Genomic DNA, 22,598 nt, shown 5'->3' on the forward strand with positions numbered 1-22,598 from the left:
GTGGATCAGATAATATTTTTCAAATAATCGTTTTATTGGTTACACTTTATTTGACAGCATGTGTACTTACAGTGTGTAAACATGCCACATAGGTGGGGTAGGCCTACATTGAAACGTGTGGTAGGCTACATTGTAACATGAACATATGACAGATTAAAATGTTATCTGATCTAATCAGAAAAATATACAAAATAAACAAATATTTTCTCAATAAAATACAATTATTAACTTTTTCATATAAAATAATGGCATTTTTTAATAATTAAAAAGCAACTAATCTTTGAGTTTGACAAACACACCACAAAACACAGCTATACAGCATAGTTCAAAACATAATTAATAATTTCCCAGTCTTTATTCACCCTTTTTCTCATGGTTTCTCAATAGAATTCATAAAATCATAGAATAGAATAACGTAGTTCTAATCGTCGGTTCCTCATCTGCACAACTGGGATTTAAACCCAGCTAGTGTCTTCTTCTAGTTAGTGAACCGTTAAAGAACTATCTCAATTGTTAAATAACAGATTAGGGATGAAAATAATATCAGATCTGTCTAATTTTAAATAAACACAAATAATAGAGATGAAAAATTAACACAAGTATAGGAAATTTACTTTTGCTATGTTTAAATAAATTTTCTGTGATATCTTCCAAAGATTTTTTAATTTTGGTGCATTTTTTTCTCTATATAGTATTGATATGGCAACTAATAAATACACCAATTTTCGTCATGCTAGCATGTTTGGAAGTATTTAAAACAAGTGTGTTACAACTAGCCCCGCGTTAGGTTGTGCCCCGCTCTCCCATAAGATAGCCTAACTACATGGGTTATAACCTTATTAGGTTAGGTTTAGGTTTAGGTTCAGGGTTAGTACCTAGTTATTATAACCCAGTTTCTGAAATTGCTATGCGTAGGCTATGCGAAACAGGACTAAAGTGCCACCATTTTATTTCTCATTTCATTATTAATGTCACAATTTATCTTAACAAATATTGTGAATGCAACATAGTTTAGACATATAGTTATGTTTACCAAAACCCAGTTAGTACTGTGAACAAACATTTTAAATTATTTCTTACTAAGACGTTTTAAAAACTGCTAGTATTTTTCTTTTTTAATACTAGTCTGAAGTCAAAATTACTAGTAATTCTGGATAAAAAAAAGTGCTGTCACTTTACAGATGGCTAATGTATAGATATTATTCCCTGGAATGACACCACTCAAAACAGTTTAAACACATGGCCTCATTAATTCATCTCTCTGGAAGAAAAAAAAAAAAATTATTGAAACAATTTAATTCTATCAATGCTGGAAATTTCCAGAGTCGTCATTCAACATAAAAAAAGAGAGAACTGGAATACACAGAATTCATCTTCCCTTTTTTTATTGTTTTCTGTCCCGTGTCAGGAAGACACCATCATGACTGGCCCCCGAGTTTGAGGTATCAGAGATCTTCCTTTCACTGGTAGTGTCAGACTTCATGGATGGTGAGGAGACGTGTTGACCACCTTTAGCTTTGGCCTCCGGTATTACAGAACGACTCCAGTCTGGTTAAAATTCAAATAATATTATTCTTTTTCGAATTTAAGGAATTCGAATTGATAATGGTTGTGTTTGTAAATGGTGTATATGGGACACGGTTTCCTTTTTAAGTTAATTTTAATCTAGAACACTTCTTTATTATATTTGGATGTTTGATATAGTTTTGTATAATACAGAATAATTATACAATATTATTATAATTTAGAATAGCCTTCTCTTCAGTATAGTATAGCTTGACTATGTTAAAGGTATAGCGGAGGATTTTCTTTTTCCGGGTGGATCATCAAGACTATTGGTCCTCCTAAGTGTCAATCATTCTGGTGATATGTTTACGTAAGGCCGTCGTACGTGCTCGTGCACACGATTCACACGATGGCGTGCGCTCAAAACACAGGGTGGGCTTCCCACTGATGCCTCAGTCGCGAAGTTTCTACTTGACAGGTAAAGTTTGGCATGCTATTTGGAGAAATCCATTTAAAGTAAAAGTTAATGTAAGCTATGATTAGCTCGTGCATGCTCTCTCGTGCACACGTTTAATAGGCGTTCCCTCTCGGGAGCAGGTAGAGTGTTGCGCATGTGCATTTTTTCAAAAAGTGTAGAGGGGGCGGTTCTTTTCTAAAATTCGGGAAAATCCTCCGCTATACCTTTAAGTATGAGTTTAACTATTGTTTATGTGAGCCAAACCTGAGTATTCAGTGTGTCTGAATCTTCCACAGCAGAGATGTATCCTCCACTGCTTCCTTACGTTGTCTTTCATCAGACAATAAAACAGGAAGATAAAGAAACCTGAAATACAGCAAAAAACAAAACACTTGTTCTTTGAATTTGAAGATTACAATCCAAAAACAACATATCATCTTTTGTTAATCTCTACAATAATGTATTCTTGCTTATCTGCCCAATGGTACTACTGCATCTGTGCACAGTGTCAGACATACTTTGAATGCATCAGCTTTAACTTTCTCTCCATAGGCATAAGCAGCCCTTGCTGTTACCTTGAAGACTGTTAAGGAGGGAGAACAGGTACAGCAGGGGTGTTTTGGCTGGGCCCCAGGAGATGAAGGCTAGCATCCAGGTAAGTCCCAGCAGGAAGGTGAGGCTGGCCACCACTCGCAGGTCATGCAGGAACCCTTTTCTGTTGCTGGCAGGCTTATTGACCCGCATCTTACGGATCTGTATCAGGACCACGGCAAACACGCAGACATTACAGACCATGATCAGGGTCACAAACGACACCACCGTCACATAAAAGGTCACGTCATTCTTTACCCAGCAGCTGAAAAGGATGAAGAGAGATGGTATGACCATAAAGTTCTCTTTGCACCAAGAACGAAAATAAACATAACCAATGATAACTAGCGTGCACACCAACGGATGATAACGTTACTTTTAATAAGAGCACCATTCAGTTATGTTCTGTGAATATAATCACGTGCTTTAGGAAGGCTGTCACATCGGCTTTCAATATTGTTATCATTCGTTCATTAGCTGGACAAGCATCACAGTGAATGTGATTCCAACAACATTGTTCCTCCAACACAGTCTCATGACAATTCCTAACTATTTTAGGACTTAGCAAATTGGCGAATTTGTACAATCTCATTCATTCGTTTTTGTATGGTCAGAAATGTTTAGATTTTTTTCTTGTGAGATCAGGTTGCTTTATGGTTATTGTTCTTGGCACCAATATAAATGATTGGTTGTTTGGCACCTACAATGCAGTGGAGTCTTCTTGGAAAAGTGCTCTCGAGAGGTCAGCGCCATAAGAATTTATATCAATGGCAAGCACTAAACTTACAACCAGCAGAGGTAAACCTGAAAAAAATGAAAAAGCAGAAACAGTGTTTTTTATTTGTTATATTCAATATATTCCACAGTATAAGAGAAAAAAATTCAAAACTGTCTGTCTTACCCCATCCAAGAGCACAGAATTTGAGCATGTAAGATGGCACATATGAATTAAAAACCTTGACCAAGGCCAGATACATGTTGATTGCACCCAGTCCCATCCAAGAAAAGGTGGCCAGGAAGAAGTAATGTAGAAGGGCAGCTACAGTAATGCAGAGGGCATTGCTGTTAAAAGAGGCTAACCAGGAGTTCACCAGGAACAACATGTTCAACCCTAGCAAGGCCATGGAGAGGTTAATAAGGATCTTTGAAGGGTAGTCTCGCCTCAGTTTCCTGTGGTAAGAAAACACATGTAAGACATAGGATGCTCAGCACATAATGCAAAATAGTCTATGAACTCACTCAAAGGTCAAATAGGTCAACAGTGTGACTCCAAGAAAGATGGAGGATATGCCACTGCCCAGGTATGAGATGACAGTCAGAATCCTTTCATCTTTCGGGTTTATTGGAGTTTTAGAGATATCCTGGAAGATAAAACGGTTACAATAATCAAAATCTTTGCATGACTTATGCAAATGTTGTGCACATCTCCATCGTTTGTCATTCATAAATGAACACAGTTTCAAAATGTTTTCATAAAAGCTATGTACTGTTAATTATTACATTGCATTTGCAACATAAATTGACCGTTTTAATTCACTGATCTTGTGCTGTCGCAAAGGCAAATTTATTTTCACACAACCAAAAATATAATGTAAACCTGTGTACTTTATAAAAATACTTTAATTGACTGTCTATGCATTGGGCACACAAAACTGAACTCACAAGAAGAACTCCAAAATGTGTGAGGTGATCACAGGAACAGGACGTATGAGTGGCATTAGACTTCACTGTCTCACATCCTGTATCGTTCCATCCACCTTTCTTATCTATGAGACATTCAAACAACCATTGAACTGTCATGGGGACATCGACCCAAAATGAAGAGTTCTCTTACTATAGATAGTCTTAAATGCTGAATTAAAAAAATGTGTAACACAAAGCTCACTGTTTTTGTTGAAGTCCCAGTAGACACAACTGACACTGTCCCAGTCCTATACAGGAAAAAAGAGAGAGTGGTGAAATATTACTTTAATGATCAGACTATAAATCTGTGATAATGTCAGGGGTTATCATAGTGGATTAATTACAGCTGCCTTAGAAGCTATATTTATCAAGATATTTGTTGACAAAAGATATCATGCATTTAGTGGTACTGGTAACATATTATTTTAACTGTTTACTAAAGTGTGTTAAAACAGTTGCATAACTGGGCAATGATGATGCTGAACTGTTGATTCGTGGTTTGTTTTGGTTGTGGCTGGTTGATCGTATCCACACAGACCTCTTTAGTTTGGAGATGGCGGAGAGTGACCATCACTGGGATCTCAAGGTCGCTCACTGTGGCATTGGTTACACTGGCAGACACCACATAAGAGTTCAGCGTCATGTTGACTGCAGGGTCCTAGATGAAAAATTTGCCATCAGAAGTACTCGTGCCATATAAACAAATAATAAATATAGAATACGATTCTATAGTTATGCTGTTATTTACATTAAACTGACTTCAAGTGGTTTATTCTTCGTCTGAAAGTGAGGAAAATAAATAAAGAGTGTATGTTACCTTAAAGAAATCTTCTTTGGCATAAAACTGGAACTGAACACGAGGCCTGGCTTCATTGTTTGGGAAAAAGCTTTCAATTGCCGGAGGTAAGGAAATGAAAGCTACAGGTCCTGAGTTTGGATGCTCTGTAAAGTTCTCATCATAAAATATCTACAAAAAGGATGGGAGGAAAACATTACTCAAACACAATAAGCCATTCAAGGTCACACTTTTTATAAATATTGATGGCTGAAAATACCTGCCTTCTTTCTACAGTTACAGTGTTATGCCAGTTCTGTAGGTGGCATCTGTCATGATTCCTGTCTTGTGTTACCCTGTCTTAGGGACTTTTAAGTTGCAGTGTTCTCTTTCTCATTGTTTCTGTGTTCATTCCTGTGTCATGTGGCCGTGTTTGTAGTTTTGTAGTTTTCCCTGTTGATTAGTCTTCCCCAGGTGTGTCTTGTTAACTTGTTAAACTTGTTTGCCCCTTTGTATTTAAACCTCTGTGTTTCCTATGTTCTTTGTCAGATCTTGTCCTACATGAATGTATGTTTGGTGATGCTCATTCTGTTATCTGTTCCCTGTTATCTGTGGTTTTATGTTTATTTTGTTATTAAACTATTTTTGCATTTGGATCCAGCCCTCCCTTTGTTTTTTGAGTTCACCCTGCATTACAGCAACAAGTGACTGTCTTTATGAATGAGTCATTGAATTATTCACTCAGCTGATTAGTTGAAAATGGTTTGTTTAGTAATAGGGGATGTGCGTGGTTGATTCTGCTTTGATTTTGTGACTTTTTTCTTTAAGCAAAAATGGACAAAGTAAGTAATACATAGTGTAAAGTCTATTTAACATTAACTGCTTGTGCATTTACCTGTTGTGCATCGTGCTGTTGGTAGTCAGCTGATATTTGAAAAATGGTGCTCTTATTGTGCATTTTATATTTAGTTCTTCCTTAACATTTCAAGAACACAAGCTCTTAAAGGTTGTATCAGTGATTTCAGGCCCAAAAAAAAAGATCACATTCATCTAATCTTTCCTAACGATCCGCTAGCTGCCCGCCCCATAAGCATGCCGTCAAAAAAACGCGTCTCTGTAGGCAGCCTAGGCTCTGAGATCTGCACACAAAAACAATTGGTTTCACCAACCACTCAAAACCAAAACAAATAGTGTTCCAACCAATCACCGACAGGGGGAGGGTGTTTTGTGCTCGTGCACGGTTGCACGCAAAGTCGGAGCTGAAGAAGTAGTTGGCTCAAAACCTCACAACACCCTCCCCCTGTCGGTGATTGGTTGGAAAATGGTTGGAAATCACTGAAACAACCTAGCCTGGGTTTCCCCATACTGCCTTGCTAGCAGCGCGATTTTATTCAGGCTGCTAGGCAGTCTGGATACCATGGACCAGATTTTCCCCTGAAAAAGGGAACCAATCACAGAACGGGGAGGGAGCAGCAAGACGATGACGACACCGAAGCAGTTTGTTTATATCTATGAATCCAACATGGCATCAGACTCGACGTTACCTTCTACCCTCATGTTTATCTTGCACAAACGTAATATTCGCTAAACGCCATCGTGCACAAATAAATCTTTGACCCATCGTCTTTTTCCTCGTTGAATTTCTGTCACTCTACATACGTCATCTGGTATAATTGAAGCGATTGGTTATGAGCTACGTACAGGCGCATTTGATAGACATTCATAGCGCCCAATAAACGGCTCTGGGCATTCGTAAAATACGAGAAAATGAACGCCTCAAATACGAGAAAATGAACACGTGGTTCCCAGACCAAGTCTCAAATGAGACTTGGTCTGACGTTAGCCAGGCTAGAAACAACCTTTAAGACTCCAAAAATGTAAGTAACTACACATCATGTGCACAGACCACAAGAAAGAGCTGTGATCAGTCCGCTTTGGGATGTTTTGTATCCATTGGGAACGAATGTGATAGAGTCTGATTGCTTGAAGCTTCTAAAGGTTGATTAACCATAAATCAGTCAACCCCAAAACTTCCATAATGTATTTGTTTATACATACTACAACAACATATTGACAGGGAGATTTAAAAAAGATTTAATTTTTTTTTTAATTAACTCTAGTTTTGCAACAAAACAAGCTCTGTGAGTCAACTTTGGTAAAAATAAAAATTTGTTTGGTCACAATGACAGTTTTTTGAGAAATGTATCTATTAATGGCTTATTTGTCTCTGCATATTACATTGGGATATGAAAGTATTTTAACACAAAATGTTCTGTAATTTTTTATTTTAATCCCAATGTAATTCAGCTTTAATACAACAATGGTGGCTGAATACATTTACATCTCACTAGATGTAAAAAGTCATTCAGTGGTCAGGCTTAATATCACACCTGACATGTAAACGGTGCTAAAATAACCACTTGAATCACACGATCCATTAACGCACACAAGGACACAGAAACCTTGTGGTCACAATAGTGTGAAAACACGTTTGCAAAGGTACTGTGATATTATAATATCACACTTCTATTTTCGCTAAGAGACTAAAGTTTCCATAATGATCTTGGTCTCATGCAGTGTTAGATATACAATCTCTCTTTGTCTCTCACCTCAGGGGTGCTATCATTCTGTAAGGAGGACACCTCAAATGTGAGGCCATGGAACTGAGAGGTGTCAGGGTTGATCAGCTGCAGTGCTAATGAAGGTGCTGTCATGTTATGAGCATCTCCCACGAACACCGTCCTGTCTCCCATAAGGTCTGTAATATACAGAACTCTACCACACACAAAGACAGAAAGCCACAATGGAGTGAAGACAGCAGGAAAATAAGATACTGGGACACATATATATATATATATATATATATATATATGTGTGTGTGTGTGTGTGTGTGTGTATTAAAACGTTTCACTGGATAAATGTTTACCCTTTGGGGGTTCACCCAAGCTTTATTTGTTATCTAAATAGTTAAAGGGGTATTCACACAAAAATAAATACTCTGTCATCTTTTACCCATCCTCATGTTGTTTCAAACCCAAATGAGTTCTTTCTGTGGAACCCAAAATGTGAAGTTTAGCAAAATGATAATTCTTCTATACAATGAAAGTGGATGGTGACCATGGGCTGTCATGCTCTCTAAAGCCTATAGCTGTCTAAAGCCTATAGAAACTTGGGCATTATATTTACATTTTTTAATTTTGTATCCACAAATGAAAATGTAGGCCTATACAGGTTTGGAAACACATGAGAGTGCCGAAAATTTCAATTTTGAGCTAATTATCCCCTGTCAAAACCACCTGTATCATACAAGCATGCACAAAATGCCTGCTTGAATACTTACTTGTTAGTGACTTGGGTGGGATTAGTTGTGATATAACAGATATCTGAAACAATGTCAGTAATGCTGCTGGACAGGTCTGTGGTCAAAGTTCCAACCTCAGTGACCTTAGACAGCTTCTCAAGCACAATGTCCATCTGAGCATCATTCAGATCGGTTTGTTCCCTTAACAGATCCTCAATCATGTTCACAATGTCTGCTGAGTTGTCTGGGGACAGATGCCATTAAAGGTCGATTTAAGTGTGCTTTTGTTTTCTCTGGCAAATAAAACCCAAATAAAACCCCATATTTATAACTTACCAACTGTAACTGTGATATTTTCCAAATCATCAAAATTTGCCGTCCTTAAACACTTGCTCATGTCTGGGGGATCCCAAACTGCTCTGTCAGTTGTCCCGTTTAATTTACTGAATAAAATGGGAAGAGATGTCATTCTCATTTAGCCGTTTAAAAATGCATTCTCCTGACTTTACCATGCAAATGAGGGAAATATTACGCACAGCAAGGTTTTAGACCTGAAACGATTGAGTACAGCTTTTTTCTTGTACTCTTATAAACAGAAGTCAGAGACTTTTTCTAAAGCTAAATTGTATGTAATGGTGACTGGAGTTATTGCTATCCTGGTCAGTTTAAGAGTTAATATTTGCTTTGTCAGGAGTGAAGCTAATTATTAAATTAAAGGATATTGCTTTCCACAAGAAAAAGATAAGATATATTAATCAGTAAAGCCGCTCAGGGTTGTGTGTATAGGCTGTTTGCTAAATGACGCAAATATAAACACGTGGCAAATTAGCGTTATCTGAATGTTTTTTCAGGGCCATTGAACTGTTTCTAGAAACAAAGCATTTCACTTTAAAGTATACGCAATGGAGATTTGATAATGGAAATTATAACTTACCTGAAACAAACTCGAGATCAAATTTTTTAAATACATCAAAAGTTTAAATGATTGATGCTGATATATTAAGATAAGAAAAAAATCATTTCTGAAATAACTAAATCAACCTGTTTTGTTTACATCAGTATCAAACGCTGCAAAATGTGTAGTACTTACCAAAACCTTGTAGCACTTTCATTCCCTCGCACACACCCCATGTCATATTGGCTTTGAGCAGTCATGCTGGGCCACATGTATATTCCATACACTGTGCGCATGATCTCGTCTGGACAGAGACCAGGATCTGTAACAATAAACAGCTTGCACTGAGAAACAGCACATATATTTTAACTCCATTAGACATTTACAACAGTGTTTTGTATTATTGTTTTTCTTGTAATCAACATTTGTTGCTTGGTCACGAGTAAAAGGCCAAAATCAGACCTATATGATTGACTTTGACTTCTTTAGTTGGGACACTGATACTGATGGTAGCATTGCTGTATCCTTTTGTTAAGAGTTCAAAAATCAGCCTTTCTGTCGTCGTGACATTCACAGGTGTCAGTGTCTGAACCTGAAAAGTAGTGATGTACCTGACAAAGATTTCATTTAATTAATGATACAGCATCTAGTTCATCTGCATTTGAATGTTCCATGTGTTTAGTGTTGGGACACTTACTTAGGTGCTCCTTTTAGCACAAGATTCAAAACTTCCATTTTGCATTTTCCCAGTGTTTCCTGAAGCTGAAGAGAAGTACATCAAATACAAAAGTCTGCTCTAAATGGACTTTTTATAATATGCGTCTTTACTTACCCATTGCTGTATAGTGTGTTTAGGGTTTGTGATACTGCCATTCGTTGTTAGGTTGAGATGGACTCTATAAAAAATGTCTCCAAAATCTGGTGAAACATTAGTGAATCAATTCATTGATTACATAGAACAACATATACTGCAAAACATTTTTAACAGTTCGATCACATTTAATACTTAAATGATAAATTATTGATATATATATATATATATATATATATATATCCTTTAAAATAAACATAAAAGAATGATAATTATATATATTTGCACCATTTTGTCAATGTTGTTGTGCAGAACAAAGAATGAAAAGTATCTTATCCAGAAAGCCAATAAAGTGACCACTATGTCAAACATATTTGAATAGAGGTTCTGTGAGAGTAATATCCACAATATACAAACAATAGGCTATGTTCTTTTATTGTTTAACTCACCTCTGTACAAAGTTAATCTGAGACTGGTTGAGCAGATATTGTCCATGGCCAGTGTTTGTAATGATGTGCTAGTTACTGAAGAATATGAACAGAATATTTTACATGCGAGTTTTTGAAAGGGAATGTGGTCCTTTTGTACCTTTTGATAAAGTTAAGGTGCATTGTGCTTCTGCATTGATAAAAGCATTTACTTCAGTTGAGTTATGAAGCTCTGGATGGCACGAACCTGATGTTGTAATATTTGTACTGCCGGGACTCTTTGTGGTTTGAGACAAGACTGGTGCAGAAGTGGTCACAGCAGGATTCAAAGTCACATTTGGTAAGACAGCTGTAAAATTTGAAACAGAGTTTTGATCGACTGAATTTAATCGATCCCCTCCCCACCCATCACATATAACTACATACCTACTGAGAGGATGTTTATAGAATCTGGATTTGTTATCAGGAAGACGGTTTCGCTGTAGTTATAGGTGTTTTTTAACAACGTCTGTATCTTAGACACTGTTTCACTCACATCAGCTCCAGGTATCACTCTCACAAACACCACACAATCAAACCTAAGACCACAATAGAGTCATGAGACGATTTTGGCTCATAAACAAAGCATAAACTTCCTATTTTCCTGAATTTTTGTGACACCTAATAGTATTAAGCTATTGCAGGTATATGAGGATTTATTTTACCATTGTGTCTTGATTTGTAGCTTTCCACTACCCTGCAAAAAAGCATAACGTAATGTAACATTTATAACACATTTGAGCAAAACACATAACGTTATAACATTAGGATATACATTATATATATGTCCACTTAATAATCAGTTATAAAAATGAATTTGTACCTGAATTTTCCCCTTATTTTGTCCAGTCAAACCAGCTCCTGTTTGAGCGCTAAATTGGAGCACAGATAAGAAAAATATAACATCTTTCTTAGACATAAAGTCTATGTAACTGTGCAGTTAAATGAAAACATTTTTAATAACTTGAAATAAAAATGACATGGACACCCTATAATATCATATGCTTACTTTAACAAATCTTTAACTTAGTTTAATCTTACTTTAACAAGTCTTAGTGAGTTAGTTCAGAGGTCTTCAACTCTTCTCCTGCAGAGTTTAGCTGCAACCCAAACCAAACACATCTGAACCAGCTAATCAAGCTCTTCTCTGGAAAATCACAAGCTGAAGCAGGTTGGATATAAACTTTGCAGGGCAGTGGGTCTCTAGAGGCCTGTTGCACAAAGCTGGTTTCGTTTTTTAGCCAGGTAAGTTCGCGTTTAGTTTGAGCAAACTGAGTTGAGTTTTCGGGATCAAGAAGGTGGATTGTTTTTGAGTGGGTTTTATACATGGCTAACCTGTTCTGGATCAGGTTTTATTCTGGGTTTGAGATCCCAAACCAAAACTGGACCAATCAGCTGTGGAAAAGTGACATATCTGATGCAATAAAGCCATATATCAAACTTTCGCTGCAGCAGCAGTGTTTCTTTATTGCGGCCTTGTAAATACATATTCATGATATCTTGCGCCGTCTAATAATAATAATAATTTGTTACATTTATCTAGTGCTTTTCTGGGTACTCAAAGCGCTTAACATAGAAGGGGGAATCTCCTCAACCACCACCAATGTGTAGCATCCACCTGAATGATGCGACGGCAGCCATATTGCGCCAGAACGCAGAATTTTTCGAAGGACAACCTGGGATTTTTAATGACCACAGAGAGTCAGGACCTCGGTTTCATCTGATGGACACTTGTCTTTGACAGTATAGTGTCCCCGACACTATACTGGGGCATTAGGACCCACACAGACCACAGGGTGAGCACCCCCTGCTGGCCTCACTAACACCTCTTCCAGCAGCAACATGGTTTTCTCAGGAGGTCTCCCATCCAAGGACTAACCAGGCTCATCCCTGCTTAGCTTCAGCAACCAGTCTTGGGCTACAGGGTGATATGGCTGCAATCAGCCTAGTCAATCAAACTGATGCTCTCTGTTTATACGTGCTGTTTATCATGCTCTCCATGTCCCATATGATTGGCTGTTCGCTGCACGTCACACTTTCAGGTGCACGTGCTTCAGACAAACTTATGAAAACTTAACGTTTATATCGAGTGTTGTGAGCCCGCTGAACCTGCATCTAAACCAGGTTGGATTTGTGTGGTTTTGTCAACTTTAAACCAACACTGAAACTCTGAGTTTGTTAAACCAGCTTTATGCAACAGGCCACGGGAGCAGGGTTGAAAACCTCTGATTTAGTTTAAAAAGTGAAACAATTACCTTTTTGACAGGAACACAGAATGCACTGATATTTTCTGAGGGAAAATGTGCTTAAGCTGAAATAATAATAAAAAATATACAAACATCTTAATATAAACACAGCAAAAAATCTATGTAAAATTAAGTGAAATTGTCACGGTTCATGGACTCATTCTCTCAGAAGTCTACCTTCCTCTTATCAGCATTCTTCAAAAACAAATTATTATATTTCACACTCGCTACTGAATCCTCCTTTGTGTTTGTGACAGAAATGAAAAGAGATCATTAAAGTAAAGGTTTAACCTCAAATTTACACGCATTGGAGATTAATATTTTGTAAATAAACTGGTAAATTATGGGGGGGGTTTGCGCAAACAAAGACCTTGTGTTGCTTCATAAAATTGAGTTTAAACCACTGGAGTCATGTGGATTACTTTAATGATGTCTTTGCTAACGTGGTAGTTGCGTATGCTGTCAATGGAGGGACAGAAAGCTCTCAGATTTCATTAAAAACATATTCATTTGTGTTCCGAAGATAAACGAATTTCTTACGGGTTGGAACGACGTGAGGGTGAGTAATTAATGACAGAATTTTCATTTTTGGGTGGACTATCCCTCTACATCTAAATAAGTTTTACAGATCTTTTTTGGAAAGAGTTTAAACAATGTTTTTCATGCTTTTTCAATGGACCATAAACAATGACTTTTTACTGAAAAACACCAGGAGAAGGATGCCCAGGGTCTGTTCATCAAATGTACAGTATGTGAAATTCTTTCAGCTTATCAGTTTAGTTTAAATAATTTTGTTCATACAAATATTTACATATAATTAGAAATGTATGTGTGTGTGTGTGTGTAAATAAATTCAGTATATAAATGCTATGCAAGTGAAAATGTGAATTATTATATATTATAACATTATATATATGCAAATATAATCTTACCCAGTGTAGAACAATCTCCTGGATTTTATTCTCAGTGTAGCCATTATTGGTGTTTTGCATAATAGATGTGTTCATTTGAATTTTATATTTTGACGATTCTGAAATGTTTTAAAGAGACAGGTCATTAGAGTGCAATTTCAGTAACGCATAACATCATATAACACAAGTTCTCTCACCACACTTCAAGCTGTCATCCTGTATTGGTAGGCACTTCAGATAGTCCCAGTCCTGCGTTCTCCAGGTCATAATGTTCCCATCTACACATTTGCATGCATCCAGCTCCAGTGGACTCAACTGCACTCCCCACATTCGGAACAAGGACATCTCTCCGAGGAAGTTTTTCCCGGTCTCAAAATCAATATCACCTCCAACAAAACTGTGTGAAACCCCCAAAGTCAGGGTACCATTTGCGGCAAGGAACCCGGGTGACGTTTCATTCAAATGAATTTCAAATATGGCTTTATTAACGATAATTTGGAAAAGCCTAGTGTGACTCGACCATGTCAGACAAACTGTTTGCCACTTGTCTTTGGGAAGGTCATATGCAACTATATATTCTTCCCCAAAAAGGTAGGCTTTTAAATTCCCCCTATCTCCAGCCAAGCCAAGCTCCACGTGCTGTTGCCCTGGACCTTTGTAGTCAAAAGCAGTCCATTCAGGAGTAATAATCTTTTTCATGAGGTTGACACAAACACTCAGTTCCTCTAAAGGTGGGATGATAACATTATTATTCAGCTGCCAAACACAGGATCGGGCTGTAAAGTCTATCTTGTTCCCCCATAGGCTCGAGCCTAAAAGATACAATACAGATTAAGTATCTATCAGTCATAAGTTCTTATAAGAGCTTGAGTAAACTATATCCTACGTTTGTACATTAACAATCAACAAATGATATCCTCTTTAGCAATATAAAAACTTCAAGGAACAGAGGAGAAAAAAATATTTACATAATGCAACGAAGATTTTTGATAATGTGAAATATCATACCTGAACATACGAGAGAGGAGCCCAAAATCCATATGTAAATAATCACAGGCAGGCATTTCTTAAATATATGCATGATATCTGTATATCTGTATGCATGATAAGAAGGAGAGAAAAAATATTCATTTCTACAGTGTCCTCACTTAAAAAAAAAGTAATAAAACTCTATGTTTAAGAAACGTTAAAGAGTCAAACCATCCATAAAGATCAAAACTTATTAAGTTATCAAGTCAAATCAAGTCAAGTCAAGTCAAGTCAAGTATATTTGTATGGCGCTTTTCACAATACAGATTGTATCAAAGCAGCTTCACAGTATTAAATTAAAATAATACAACAAGGTTTGTTTCTAGTGGAATTTATTGGCCAAAGGCAACATTAAGTTATCTTCTTATATAACTTTAATACACATTTTACTTTTATAACTATCTTCTTTCAATCATGAGTTAGGTACTTACTGTGTTATGACATGTCTCCAGAATGGAAAAACACTTCAGTATTAACAAAACAAAGTAAACTATGGTAAAAGTAAACCAACAAATTCAACCTAGGAAACTATATGACTTAATGAGGGTATTTTGTCCTCTAAATATATCCAGCGCAGGACCTCTCCTCAGGAGACTAAATCCACGCCCAATCTCTTGTTGATAAGTTATTTATTAATCATAAAGACAGTAATAAACATAAAAGGATCCGTACATGGGTCAATAATGAACAGTTTCCGGAACTAGTTAATCTTATGATGAACCAGTTAGTTTAACCCTTTCGTTTTATAAATCTGTGAATGTTACGCTTTCACATAACTGAGACCCATGCTTATTTTGATTGTAATGTTTGCTTGTTTTGAGACTCTGTTTGCGATTATCGCTCATGAATGTGGGAGAAGACACACCTCATTTATAGTTAAAGATTAATAGTGCAAGTTGTGTGATGAAATACTGACTCTTGCTAAATGGGAAGAATGTTTCTGATATAGGGTCAGTGGGCGTAGAATGCATTTGTGTTGTTCTGTAATAGCGTAATGATGATAAAAACAGAACATGTGATTGAAGCTGTGAGGATTAATCACTGAAATATCCACAACATGTTTTTTAACAATCGATTTATGCTGTATTTGGAAATGAAATAATGATAATGTCATTTAAAAAAACAGCGCATGACAGTGCATATAAGGAACTGTTCATGTTTTCATTACACAAACAGTTCTGCATAATGTTTGTGTGGGCAGAATGTGTCTAGCATCTTAACAGGAAGTTGTTTCAGATCTTAAGCAAACAGTTTGGGTAATGTTCCTCCTCAGGTGTTCAGATCAGAATCAGTTCTTCCAGATAGCTCTAACCAAACAAAGTTAATTAGATTTTATAGTGGCTGTATCTGCAACCCATTCTCTGAGCTCAATTACATAATTCTCATTTAGACAGATATTTGCATTTATTCATTTGTATTCTGTACATATTTTGTGAATATTTTATTAATCCTTTCATTAGGTCCAAATAAAATGTGTCTGCCATTGTGATATACATTCACTCTAAAAAATGCTGGGTTGTTTCAACCCATGTTTGGGTCAAATGTTGATGAAGCCACCCTGTTACGTTTTGGTTGAAGCAGAGGAGGAAGCAGGATCCAAGAGCAGTAGCGTTTTATTAAAGGTATAGTGGAGGATCTTTCCGAATTTTAGATAAGACCCGCCCTCTCCACTTTTTGAATAAGTTTGATTGATTCACCAGAATGATTGACAATTAGGAGGACCAATAGTATAGGTGATCCACCCGGAAGTAAAAAAATCCTCCATTATACCTTTAAATAAACCCTAAACTTCACATATACAAACGCAAACTCAGGACTGAGACTCGGGAACAGAACAACCACCATGGTACTGACAAAGACTGAACTAAACACAGGGCTTAAATACACAGACAGACAAATAAACAAGATAACAAGGGGGCGTGGCTAATAAGAACCACCTGGGGAGACTAATCAACATAACGGGGAACTGCTAATGGGACAAGACAGGGGAACACAGATATGAATCATGACACAACCATTGGTTAAACATTTTTATTATTACTATTATTATTTTATTTTATTTTTAAACCCAATGGTTTGGTTTGTCTATATTTGATCCAAACATGGGTTGAAACAACCAAACCCAGCATTTTTTTTTTTTGCATTTCTTAGAGTGTATGAAACCACATGGAACATATTTTATAATTAATAGGCCAATCTTTTTCTTTTTTCTTTTTTTTTTTATCATACAAAATGGTGATTATAATTTGTATATTTTACCTTTGTATTACTTACTAAACAGTTTAGATAGTATTTTTTAACGTTCCTACTGATACCATTGGCACATGGTGGCTGATTTTATGTGGGTAATTACATTCTGTGCTATAGAACATCCGGGTCATTATTCTGAAATACCACAGGAGGGCGTTTCTTAGAAGAAAAAATGTCAGACAAATAAATTAGACCTCGTTTCTAATACAGAGCAATTTGCAAAATAGGTTATTTTTTAGCAACTGCAAATGATTAATACAGTAGGCTATGTCAAAATATAATTCTTATAGCCTTATATAGCCTATAATAGTATCTAATTAATATCTAAAAAAGAGGGGAGAAAGTCAAGTTTAAGGTTTGGTTCAATTGGCTTTTTCCTTCCTTATTTTATGAAAATTAAATAAAGACACTGCAGAGTATTGGGACAACACTGTAAAACATTAAGAGGATTTTTTAAATATTATTTCTGTACAAAATATATTTTAATATTTTCTTAAGTTCTGTAAATATATATATATATATATATACAGTGCTATGCATAAGTTTAGACACCCATGCTAAAGTTGACTAAAAAGAGGAATAAAAAATCATCTTTTGGAAATTGAACTTAATGCCTTAATTTAAAAAATTAGGAAAAATCCAACCTTTAAGGACACCAATTTTCTTTGTGAATGAATAATGTATCGTAAATATATAAATGTTCTTCCTTAAAATACAGGGTGCATAAGTTTGGACACCCCTATGTTAAATTCCCATAGAGGCAGGCAGATTTTTATTTTTAAGTATTTTTAAGTATTTTTTGTTTAGGATACTATGCATCCTGATAAAGTTCCCTTGGCCTTTGGAATTAAAATAGCCCCACATCATCACATAGCCTTCACCATACCTAGAGATTGGCATGGGGTACTTTCCATAAGATCATCTCTCAATGCAAATCAAACTAGCTATTAGGCTAACTGAAATAAAACCATGCCAATCTCTAGGTATGGTGAAGGCTATGTGATGATGTGCGGCTATTTTAATTCCAAAGGCCAAGGGAACTTTATCAGGATGCATAGTATCCAGGATCCATGAAGTAACTGGCCTTTAAAAATAAAAATCTGCCTGCCTCTATGGGAATTTAACATAGGGGTGTCCAAACTTATGCACCCTGTATTTTAAGGAAGAACATTTATTTATTTACGATACATTATTCATTCACAAAGAAAATTGGTGTACTTAAAGGTTGGATTTTTCCTAAAGGCATTAAGTTCAGTTTCCAAAAGATGATTTTTTATTCCTCTTTTTAGTCAACTTTAGTATGGGTGTCTAAACTTATGCATAGCACTGTATATATATATATATATATATATATATATACATACATACATGCATATACATATATAATTTTATATATATGAAGAGTTCAGATGCAAAAGCCTCTAAGTGCCATCTGAAATTTTCTTCTAAAATTAGCATTTTTATCAAGCTTGTATATTTAGGTTAAGTAATTTCACTTTAATGACAATTAATAGGTCATTTTCATTGCCATTTAAGTGAAATAATTGAACATAAACATACAAGCTTGATCAAAATTATCATTCTAGAAGAAAATTTCAGATGGCAGTTAGAGGCTTTTGCACCTGAAGTCTTCATATACACACACACACACACACACACACACATATATATATATATAGGCCTATATATATATATATATATATATATATATATATATATTTCTTTTTTTTTTTTTTACAGAACTTAAGAAATATATACAGTATATATTGAACTGGACATGTATAAAATAAATTAAATCTAAAAAAAATGTATGACATTCTCTGATTAATTTCAAAGTGGAAATGCTGTTATTTTTAAACAGTAATGACAGGTAAAGTTGTGGGACGTGTTTATTCCATGTTTCAAGAATCAGTGAAGAGAAACACAGAGCTATTTTGCAAAATTACAGAATTAGAAAGATAAGAAATCTAAATCACTGACTGCTCTAATTTCTTTAGTTCCAATGATTCAAACTGTGTGATGTTCCCAAAAAGAAGGAATGTTACTATTGTGTTTTCAATGAAAGCATTAATCATCTTCTGGTTTTACGTCTGTGTGAGAGATCATTTTAGCAGAAGGGGAAAGGAAAGGTTTCAGCCTCCACCTCACCATTTCCTCTAAATTTCTCATTCAGGGTATTACTGCAAGAAGCTTGAAAGAATTTACCACAAGACTGTGAAAAATTACAGAGTGTTCCCGTGTGTGAGGTTTCACACATACTTTTTTAGGCCCACACCTCTTTCTTCCACATTTGAAACCAATATTATGACCAGGACAGTAACAAAGTACATTTACACTTTTTGAGTATCTGTATACTTTACTTGAGTATTATTTTGGAAACTTTTTTAACTTCACTACATTTGAAAGACAAATACCATACTTTTTACTCCATAGATTTCTGTCAAGGTCCTTGAGTAGAAAGTAACGTCAGTCAGGGGATGATTTTGGTTGGAAATGAAAGTCGGGTTGACGTCAGAACGGATTGGCGAATTGTTGTCATTGTTTTGGAGCACACTAGATAACAGTAAGGCTAACATATTCCTACTAAAAGCCAAAAAACTTTTCATAGAGACTTTAAATAGTTGAGGGAAAAACCATTGTGGACTTTATTGAGCATTTATTCAATGTTACAACAGGGTCTCTGACTTCACGCTTGTAGAAAGAAATTATACTGTAACTGACGCTTTTGACATTTCGTCTACATCCAACGCACATGGCACCCTTTAGCGTCAATATGAGACGCAGATAGATATGGGCCAGAAGGCGCCTCCTAGCGGTCTAACCCTACCCCAGACCTAAACCTACCCATAACCAAACAAAGCTATCTGCGTCTCATATTGACGCTAAAGGGTGCCATGTGCGTTGGATGTAGACGAAATGTCAAAAGCGTCAGTATATGACGCCCTAGGATGAGAATGCGTTGGATATCTTTGATCAGTGCTTTATCTTTTGCCATCATCAATGATCAATTCAAATCAATGACAATTTTTAATAATAGTGGTCAAAGCACAAATATTGTGCAAGTAAATGTTCGTTGAATTGTGCTTCCTAATGTAAAACTGACTTCGAATAATCTCTCACCTTTTGCAAAACGCTAAACATAAAGACATTATAGCATATCTTCAACTGTATCAGTTATTTCAGGTCACACAAGTTTATGAAACCAGTTTTGTTTTGCTCTGCGCTGGTCACTGAATTAGTTATAGTAGCTGTTGTTATAAGACCCTGAGATTCTGTTGTATCTTTCTTGTCTCTCAAAGGGATGTATATGGGCTAGCGCTTCATATAGTCTGTTCTCCATATCTGAACACATGACATTCCCTCACAGGGACATCCATTATTGGCTGCGTAAGTGTTAAATAACACAAGTGCTGGTGCATTATTTAATACGTGTAACTGATACAAAGCTCAGCCTTCTATAAAAAATGAATGAGAGGCATGCAAGCTATATGGCTAAAATGAAAGCTGAGGTGCTTGGAAAGGGAATATAGTGTTTTCTTAAAGGGAGGGGTTGACCACAGCTTTGCTGATCCTGCCAGTTTCTCATTCAACATACTGTCAAACTTATACAGTAGTGGGAACAGTAGTACAGTAGTAGTGTTTAATGTGTTTGTTGATTTGAAATGCTTCCCACGTAGCAAAATTTGTCTGGCCCACCTCTGGGCCTCATCCTTGCTTCAATTCTGGCCCAGTTCTGGCTGGGTCCCCGGCCCAAAACTGGCCCAACACACTGAAAACGGACTTAAACAACTTCCTCTGGCCCAGATGTGGCCCTCACCCTGTAAAATGACTCTTATTTATTGATATGGCCCAGGTCTGGCCCAGGCACTGTAAGACAGATCTGGCTGAGAGTCGGCTGGGTCCCCGGGCCATATGTGGCCCACACCCTGTAAAATGACTCTTATTTATTGATATGGACCAGGTCTGGCCCAGGCACTGTAAGACAGATCTGGCTGAGTGTCGGCTGGGTCCCCGGGCCAGATGTGGCCCAGAAACTGTGAAACAGTGGCAGTGAAACACAAATTCAACCATTTAAACAGATTAAGGGTTTTTATTATAAAATGAACTAATACACTTTAATATAAACCTGTATTAACAATGAACAAATACACACTATTAACATTTATTTACAACACAATATGTAAACTACAAAATAACAAGTAAATTATATTTACTGTATACGATTAAAATAAAAACATCACTCTTTCACACACAAACTATCTTTCACTCTTTAACACTAAATAAATTCCTTTTGCAAATGTCAAGTCACCATTAAATATCTAGCGCTATATACAGTAATGACTGTTTCAAAGCAGCTTTACAGGGTTAAACAGGACAATGATCAATGATGCAAACAGTTCAATTTGGCTGTAAAGCTGCTCTAAAAAGAAAATAGTGTCATTGTTCAGCTGAATTCAGTTCAGTGTTGATTCAGTTCTGTTCAATAACTGTATAAAGTATATCAATTATAAAAAGAGTTCATTTTCATTATTAAACAGCTCTGCAGAAAACAGTGATGTCATCGTCCAGCTCAGTTCAGTTCTCATATAATGGTGTCAATGCAGGCAGATCAATATTATTAAGAATAAGTGTCCCCAACTAAGCAAGCCAGAGGCGACAGTGGCAAGAAGCCAAGAACCTAAACTCCATCAGTGACAGAATGGAGAAAGAAAAACAGGCTTAGTCAGGGGGGCAGTTCTCCTCTGGTCAAACAACGAACATGGTGTGTGTTAGGATTCAGGTCGCTTCACAAGTCAGATTGTGGATTGATATCATTCAGAGTATTTTATTCAGCTCCTTTTGCTTGAAGATTGGAAAAGATTACATCAAGGTAAAAGAGTAGCAAAACTCGAGAGCATGTAGATGTGAATTTGAGAACTTGTACAATAGATATTTGTACAATAAAAGTTGAAGCTGGCCGTTGGGTCTGTGCGGAGGACTGGTCTGGTTCTCGTGGATCTGATCCGATGACTGTGCTGAGGACTGTTGTGTCAAAGGGGTCTTCACAGTGTTTGTGTCTAGGTCTCGTCTAGTTGTGATGTTCTGGTCTGGCATTCAGGGCTGTTGTGGTCATCTGAGGGTCCAGGTCCATCATCTGGTCTGGATATGGCCTAGATCCGGCTGACTACAGTAACCTTGGGATAAGACTGAGACAGAGAGACTAACATTAGCATAGATGCCATTCTTCTTACGATGTAACAAGTACATTCAGTGTTATGGGAAGTGTTTCCGGTTCTGGTTGACCGAATTTATGCAGCCTAACAATCCTTTAACAGATGTGAATTTTAGAAATGTGAGAGTGTGTTATGTTTATGCTAGGTTAAAGAGGTGTGTGTTTTTACATAGATTTAAACTTATCTTGTGTCTGCCCCTCGATCTGCTGCCAGTCCATGATACCTCGATCTCCATCTCAGCAGCATTAGCTGTGAGGGTTTCTCTGAACTGCATCTGTTAAATAAAGGAATAGATATTGTGAGGTCAATATTAAATCTTAAGCATTAGTTTAAGCACATAGGTTTAACAAATGTTGTTGCCAGAGTTCACACAGCAGTTTAAAATATAGGCAACACTTTACAATAAGGTCTCAATTGTTAAAATTAGGCTAGTTAATGTGTTAACTAACATTACCAATGAACA

At 36.5% G+C, this 22,598-nt stretch overlaps 1 protein-coding gene across 1 annotated transcript; it reads right to left on the reverse strand.

The window, feature by feature from the left end:
• Positions 1-73: 73 nt before the first annotated feature.
• Positions 74-14,710, reverse strand: adgrg4a (adhesion G protein-coupled receptor G4a). Its single transcript, XM_084431304.1, has 26 exons — positions 14,652-14,710; positions 13,841-14,455; positions 13,665-13,762; positions 12,742-12,797; positions 11,310-11,358; positions 11,152-11,183; positions 10,874-11,025; positions 10,695-10,796; positions 10,469-10,543; positions 10,041-10,126; positions 9,906-9,970; positions 9,671-9,819; positions 9,404-9,530; positions 8,650-8,756; positions 8,353-8,557; positions 7,622-7,787; positions 5,055-5,204; positions 4,776-4,895; positions 4,440-4,485; positions 4,217-4,320; positions 3,794-3,915; positions 3,456-3,724; positions 3,259-3,358; positions 2,539-2,819; positions 2,228-2,329; positions 74-1,548 (listed from the first exon to the last, which is right to left on the reverse strand). The coding sequence occupies exons 2-26, from the start codon at positions 14,340-14,342 to the stop codon at positions 1,385-1,387; spliced, it is 3,429 nt and encodes a 1,142-aa protein (XP_084287430.1). The 5' UTR covers positions 14,343-14,455; positions 14,652-14,710; the 3' UTR covers positions 74-1,384.
• Between the last annotated feature and the right edge of the window lie 7,888 nt (positions 14,711-22,598).

The sequence above is a fragment of the Rutilus rutilus genome (genome assembly GCF_951802725.1).
Source record: "Rutilus rutilus genome assembly, chromosome: 14".
NCBI classification, from domain to species: domain Eukaryota; kingdom Metazoa; phylum Chordata; class Actinopteri; order Cypriniformes; family Leuciscidae; genus Rutilus; species Rutilus rutilus.